General features: G+C 45.0%; 1 protein-coding gene across 1 annotated transcript; it reads right to left on the reverse strand.

The window, feature by feature from the left end:
* Nucleotides 1–1,321: 1,321 nt before the first annotated feature.
* On the reverse strand, nt 1,322–3,236 carry LOC102440548 (RNA polymerase II elongation factor ELL-like). The gene is given in 2 exon segments (XM_023743567.1): nt 1,322–2,278; nt 2,280–3,236. Coding segments are annotated over 2 exon segments (1,827 nt in total). The 3' UTR covers nt 1,322–1,408.
* Between the last annotated feature and the right edge of the window lie 4,226 nt (nt 3,237–7,462).

Below are 7,462 nucleotides of genomic sequence, written 5' to 3' on the forward strand. Positions count from 1 at the left end.
CGAGGGCTTTAGGTTTAGTTAGATCAGGGTTCCAATGTCTGTACATCGGGGCAACTCTAAGTCTTTATGACGATGGGACAAGGAGCTTCTCTGGGTCTATTGTGGTGACGCACGTAATGATCTGGTACCCAAATTGTCTGCACTGCTCCTTCTGGAAAGATACAAAACACAACCTCTTCCCCACATCATTACTAGATCTGGTAAAATTCTTGTCTGGTTTGTGTATCCTTCTACCAGGCTGAGTCGGCAGAGGCTATTGTACAGGAGGCCTGATGCTTTTTGGCTGCTGTACAATCCTCTGCATTGTATTTTTTTTTAATTAGCATATAACATTATTCTCCCCCTTTTTTGTTTTTATAGAAAAGGTTTATATTGATGGAATTGTCAGTTTTTCTTTTTGTGTCAAGAGCTAACTTTGATGTGTTAAAACTAAGTAAAACCCCAAATGCTCTCTTGTATCCATTTTAAGAGTAGGATTGGCGCTTTCCGCTATTACCTGAGTCCTGATCTATCACCCCAGGGAGAGCTTGCCAATCCTGCACTTTCCCGGGGTGGAAAGGCTGCAGTGGGGTTAAGGATAAGGCTCCTTGGGCCTACCTTCTCCCATGCCTTTACATTTACCTTTCCTTCCTCAGAAAAGGATGGACACACTTCTTGTATAAAACGTTCCGTCTGACTGGGAGTAACCTTAACTCCTCTGCTAGCAAGCATATGTGTTAAAAGATCAATACAGAGTCTTTTTTCTTCTAGACTCAGTATGGCACATCTTCTCAATCTAAAGATCAATACAGAGTCTTCTTTCTTTGGACTCAGTATGGCACATCTTCTCAATCTAAGTTCTGTACTATCCACCTCTTTACCCTATTTATCCTCTATAGGGGGGTCTGCAGCACCCTAGTGAAGTCCTATCCGTCCTGAGTGTGGGGGTTCTCAATGGGGGGGGAGCTTACCTAAGGGAATCCTGTTCCAGGGGTTCCCAAAGGTGTGGACGGAGTCAGCGAAGACTATCCACCCTCTTCCTACGGTGGAGTCCTATCCATCCCGAGTGCGGGGGGGCTTACCTAGGAGTCCCTGTTCGGGCGCCATCTGTTGGGGTCCAGCCCCAGCAGGTCCAAGGGTTTCCATAGGTGTGGACGGAGTCGGCGAAGAATGAATGACATGGAGGCAGCGCTCAGGTGATCATCATAGCCAGGTTCTCTCTAGCCAGGTTCTGTAGCTATGATCTCCAGCCAGGTTCTCTCTCTCTCTCTCTCTCTCTCTCTCTTTTTTTTTTAACGTGTCTTCCTCATGTTTGTTAAATAAAAATTTTCCCCCTTTTTTTTAGCTCTCCCCACCCCCAAAGCCCCAGCTCCCTTGCCATCCAGAAGGGTCAATCCAGGGAGGGCAAGCTCCTGCCTTATGGCTGGGGCTAGGGCCAAGGCTGCAGCTGCCGTTGGTCATACTCAGCAACGAGCCTCTTGATGTGGGCCAGCTTGCTGTGCAGGTACTCACACCGGTGCTTCTCCTGGCTGTAGTTGGTCTTTTTGATTTTGCGATATTCCTGTAAAATCTGCCCACGAGTAGTCTTGTACTCTTTGGAGCCCTGGGAGAGCTGCCGGAGCTGGGCGTCCAGCTGCGTGAGCCGCCGTGTGACCTGCTCAGTGCGGGTGTGCAGGTCTTGGTACTCACTGTACTCGACGTTGAAGTCATTCTTGTAGCTCTGGCGCTGCTCTGAGGAGGAGATAGTGGCATATTTTAGCAAGTAGTCTGGTGTCTCTGAAGTTGATGTGGGGACGCTTGAGCTGTTGCAGGTCCCATTTAAACCCAGATCGACTGGCGGGGTTCCAAGGGAGCCAGACACAAGTTCTGGCGGCCTGGCTCGATGCCTGTCCCCAGCTGCCCTATCCTTGTCCTTGTGCTTGTTGGACTTCTTCTTGGACTTGCCGTGAGACGAGCCACCGTGGGGCCTGCTGGGCTGGGCACAGTCCTTCAGCAGGGGAAGGCTAAGGCAGGAAGTGGGGGCTGGGGTGGCCATTTCCCTGTGATCACAGTCCCTGCCACTGTGGCCCAGGTCATTGCTGACATCAGCCAGAGGGTCGTGTGCCCTCGGAGGATCCAGCCGTGGGGGTAGGTGGGCATCTGTGCCCGCCAGTGGGCCAAGGGTGCGCAGTAGGGCCTCCCGGCCATGGGGCACATTCAGCTTCCCATTGGCGGCGGGCTGAGCTCTCTGGGTGAAGTGCGATATCCTTGGTTTCTTGTTGGCCACGGGGTCAATGAAACCAGGAGGCTGAGGACGTTTCTAGGGGGGGTGAGACTGAGCTCCCATGCTCTCTTGGGGGGCTGGCGGCAGCAGGGTCTCTAGGGAGGCCACCTGCACTCTGTGGCTGGCACAGCTTTCTGATAAGCATGCGCTTTAGCAGCTGCTGGTCCCCCTCTGAGTAGCCAGGCCAGTCCTTTTGCACATCCTTGTACACACAGTCCTTCAGTGTGCAAGTACCATCCTTGGTATTCACGTTGGCCACCTGTTGGAGGAGGCTGTCCAGCATGTCCTTGTCTGCCTGCGCCAGGCCATCCTTCTGTAGCCACAGCAACAGTTCAGCCTTCTGGTAGGGCCTCAATGCCAGAAGATGTAGCACCCGGTCACGGAAAGGCCTCTGAGATACCCCAACGCCCCCGCTAACACCACTTTTCTTGAGGACATTTGCCAGGTTAATGGGGGTCGCCCACTTCTGGGAGGGCACAGTATCCATCGCCCGTGGGGCTGGTTTCCTAACCTGAACCTTCTTGCCCAGGTAGCGGCCTCCGGGCTTGATGACGATGGCACCCCGACTCCGTGTCTCCTCCTCGGCTTGTGCCATGCTCTGCCGTGCCTTCTGGTAGGAGTCATCGGTGGCACACACTGTGATTTTGTCCTGGATGCTACCCAAGCAGTCCAGGTGTATATCCCCATGGCTGGAGAAGTACTGCTGGATGCAGTCGAAACTGCCCTGGGGGCTGTCACAGCCGATGTTGGAGAGGTAGAAGGAGAAGATCCGAGCCTCTGAGGGGTAGTCCGGCTGGGGGATGGAGATGTGCCCTTGGCTTCCTTGAAATCGAATTGATGGTCTCAGTGAAACAGAATCCTGGCTGGCGCGGTAGGTCTCAAAGGCTCTCAGGGCACTGTCGGTGAGCTTCACATGAAACATGGACACCTTGCTGCTGTCGCTCACCCGCCCGCATGACAGCCCGTAGCTCTAATCCTCCTTCAGTGCTGCCATCTTGTGACCATCCAGGTTCTCTCTTTATTCTCTTGTTACATCTGTATTTATACCAGTTGATTTTAATCCTATCCATTCTCTTCCAAAGGTTAGGGCGTTTCTTATCTCCATTCCAAGGTTACTCTATTGTTCTAGTAAGCTACAAGGAAGTAACTGAAGGAGATTATCCTAAGTAAAGATTATGTAGTTTAAGCGTGATTGTTCGTAGTTAAAGTGATTAATTACCCGCCTGGCACTTAGTTAAGGGGTTTTATTTCCTCCCTAATTCCAGGGAAAAATTCTCACCTGGGGAAACAACCTTTCTCAGGGAGGTGGTCCTGTTTAAAACACATAGTGTTAAGAGGGGGAGCAAACATATGCCATATATGCCAGGTCCCTTGAAACATAAGCTGTGCAGATGTTTCTTCCCTGCAGTGACTGTGTCAAGCAGCAAGGGTGGACCAGCTTCTGGCATAGGATAATAAAATATTTTTTTTTATTTTTTATTTTTTTTTTAAATCTTTATTGTTCAGATTATTACATTTGTTCCTCTTTTTTCCCCCCATAACTCCCCTCCTTCCAGCTCCCACCCCACCCTCCACCCTCACCCCCCACCCACTGTGTTCATCCATAGGTGCATGATTTTTGTCCAGTCACTTCCCGCATCTCCCACACCCCTTTTCCCCCCAAGAATAGTCAGTCCATTCCCTTTCTATGTCCCTGATTCTATTATAATCACCAGTTCATTCTGTACATCAGGCTATTTATTCACTTGATTCTTAGATTCATTTGTTGATAGATGCATATTTGTTGTTCATAATTTGTATCTTTACCTTTTTCTTCTTCTTCCTCTTCTTAAAGGATACCTTTCAGCATTTCATATAATACTGGTTTGGCGGTGGTGAACTCCTTTAGCTTTTCCTTATCTGTGAAGCTCTTTATCTGACCTTCAATTCTGAATGATAGCTTTGCTGGATAAAGTAATCTTGGTTGTAGGTTCTTGGTATTCAGCACTTTGAATATTTCTTGCCATTCCCTTCTGGCCTGCAAAGTTTCTGTTGAGAAATCAGCTGACAGTCGTATGGGTATTCCCTTGTAGGTAATTGAGCCTCTTTCTCTTGCTGCTTTTAAGATTTTCTCTTTGTCTTTTGCTCTTGGCATTTTAATGATGATGTGTCTTGGTGTGGTCCTCTTTGGATTCCTTTTGTTTGGGGTTCTCTGCGCTTCTTGAACCTGTAAGTCCATTTCTTTCTCCAGGTGGGGGAAGTTTTCTGCCATTATTTCTTGAAATAGGTTTTCAATATCTTGCTGTCTCTCATCTTCTGGCACTCCAATAATTCTGATATTAGTCCGCTTGAAGCTGTCCCAGAGGCTCCTTACACTATCTTCACACTTTCGGATTCTTTTTTCATTTTGCTTTTCCAATTGGGTGTTTTTTGTCGAATCTTTGGTTTGATTCTTGAGCTCCTCTGGTCTGCTATTGGGTATAATATTCTTTATTTCAGTCCGTGTATGCTTACTTTCTAATTTCTTTATCGTAGCATCGAGGGTCTCATTAGTTTTCGTGAGGCTCTGCACAAATTTATGGCAAGCCCTCAAAATTGCGATTCTTAGCTCCATATCCTCCATTTCTGTCATGTTTTTTTGTCTCCGCATCTTTTATGCTTTCTTGGTGCACCCCCTTGTGGTCTTTGTGCGCAGTCTTGTTCTAGCCAAGCTTTAATTGTTGTAGTTAACACTAGAGGGATTTGACCACCAGGCCGACTGGCTGTAGGAATCAGCTCAGGATAATAAAATATTAAAAACAATCTGCATGTCTCAAAACAAGAGAATGGTTAAGTAGGATATGGCTAAATACCTTCTAAATTAGTGGCACTAATAAAACCATATATATGCTAATACTCTTTTTTGGTAATATGACCAAACTTAAAGAATAATTAAATTTTAATTCTCAGTTATTATTCACAAGGGACCTTGTTAAGTCACCACCAATGTATAATTAAGCTAGATATTACTGGATTTGTGCCTCTGTTGTTATGGAGCTGCCCTAACTGGTCAGTAAAGATGCAAATGAAGATGTACCTGTTCAGTTCCAATTGGACAGAGCAGGTATCAGCCCACTGGTTGAAATAGGATTCCAGGAACTCCTTTATAAAGGTTGGCTCAGATTTGCAGGAACACAGTGCAGGAGGTTTGCCCGTGGAGTCTGTGGCTTTTCCTGGATATGCAATATGCCTGAGAGGTCTCTAGACTCTAGTTAGGAATTTGGGCCCAATTACCCACAGGGAGTCCTTCTTGGCAGATATATTCCTTGTTGGGGGCAATACTACTCACAAGCAACAGAAGTTTAATGAGCACATACTGTGTGTATGTAGAGTACACAGAACAAATAGTTTCACATCAGAGGCAGAGTCCATTACAGAAGTTCATCAAACCAGGGGACCTGTGAAGATCCCTTCAAATACCATCGTGTTAGTAAAAATAGCCATACATTTGGGTTTTCTGTTATTTTGCTATGTGTTAATTTTTTCAAAAGCCAAGAGTGTTTATTCTATTACTCATGCTGGACTTTTATTCCAAGAAAAAATACATTCAGTCTATATGTAATTTATTAATGTTTTGATTATTGCTTTAAAAAAAAAAAGGTAAGAAGATCTGATGCCTCCTCTACCCAGCAAGTGGAATCACCTCTTCAGCTGAGACCTGAAAATCCTGAAATACATAGGATAGTACAACAAATGCAGTTGCAGGAACGTATGTCAGTTATATATTATGAAGTACTGTTAATTTTCTCAGGTTGAATGGCAGTTTAATAGTTACTCAGATTGAGTTACAATAAAAATTCCTTTTCAAAATATCAACGGTACATATTCTATGGTACATTAATAGTTATTTAAATATATTTATATAGTAAACATGAAATCATCGAGGTGTCTGTGTTCCATTATTTGTACTACTGTTCATATCCCACTTTCTAGTTAACAAGATTGGTTTAATTTGCTTTTGATTTTAATGGCTAACAATTAACTTTTTGGAAAAAATCTATAATTCATGCTTTTGTTTAGAAAAGACCTATAGTTTCCACAGAGGCTTTTTTTGTGTGTGTGGTAAAACATACGTAACAAAATTTAATATTTTAACCACTTTTAAGTGTACAGTTCAGTGGCATTAAGTATATTCACAGTGCTGTACAGCCATTACCACCATCCATCTCCACTTTTTCATCTTCCCAAACTGAAACTCTATACCCATTAAAGAAGAACTCCCCACTTCTCCTTCTCCCAGCCCTGGGCAACCACCAGTCAGGTTTTCTGACTGAGCATGTCTCTTCCCAAAAGAATGCCTACCCATCTGGAGACAGCCCACTGCCACCAACCTTATCCAAACAGTACAGCCCAACACAGGAAGGCCCTCATTCCCAAAGCGGATACGGGTGACTTTTTAAAACTATTATGTGGGTGGGGTGAGGAATGTGCCGGGGGAGGGGTACAATGAATCCCCATTGACCTAGGAAAGGGCAACCTAGTATTGTGATGGGTTCAATAGATGGGAAATATCTGCTGTCCTGTAACCCAGTGCATTTCAGTGTACCGTGGTCAGTGAGCGCTGATACAATCCAACAGCAAAACATGGGCTTTCCAACTATGAGGCTTGTGAAATGTTCCCTAAACACACTTCCTTATTCTGTACTTAGGGATTTTTGCTTGCTTGTTTGTTTGTTTGTTTGCTTCTCTATCCCCAATGAGCCTAAATGACAGGTATTTTGCAAATTGTCTTTGGGATTTGGTTCCTGGTTTTGTGCCACCTAAAGGCACGCATTGTTTTTTGCTGAACAGTTTAGTCAGAGCTGCAGTTGAAAGACATTTATTTCCTCCTCCCAGAATGTTTTCCTGTTACAAAAATGTTAACCTTGAGTTTGAGAGGTGCATGTTAGCAGAAAGAATCCAGAAACTTCTAAGACAGCATAGGGGTAACACTCGCTGCACTCCACCATGACTGAAAGAACTCCATCTTAGAAGCCTATGACTCCTTGCTTTCAATAAAATTCTGTAGTTAAAATTAACCTGACCACATCGTTAAAGGAAAGAATATGACGTAGCATCTTTCTTAACATCATGTTCTGCAAAATAGTTGTTTTGTCAATTAAATGATAACCGGGAATGTTTATGCAAGCATTATTTACAGGCCCTCTGGTGTAAATATTTTTACTGGCCATAGAAAAATACTTTGTGACTGCCCCATGACGA

The sequence above is a fragment of the Myotis lucifugus genome, unplaced genomic scaffold, assembly GCF_000147115.1.
Source record: "Myotis lucifugus unplaced genomic scaffold, Myoluc2.0 scaffold_401, whole genome shotgun sequence".
NCBI classification, from domain to species: Eukaryota; Metazoa; Chordata; class Mammalia; order Chiroptera; family Vespertilionidae; genus Myotis; species Myotis lucifugus.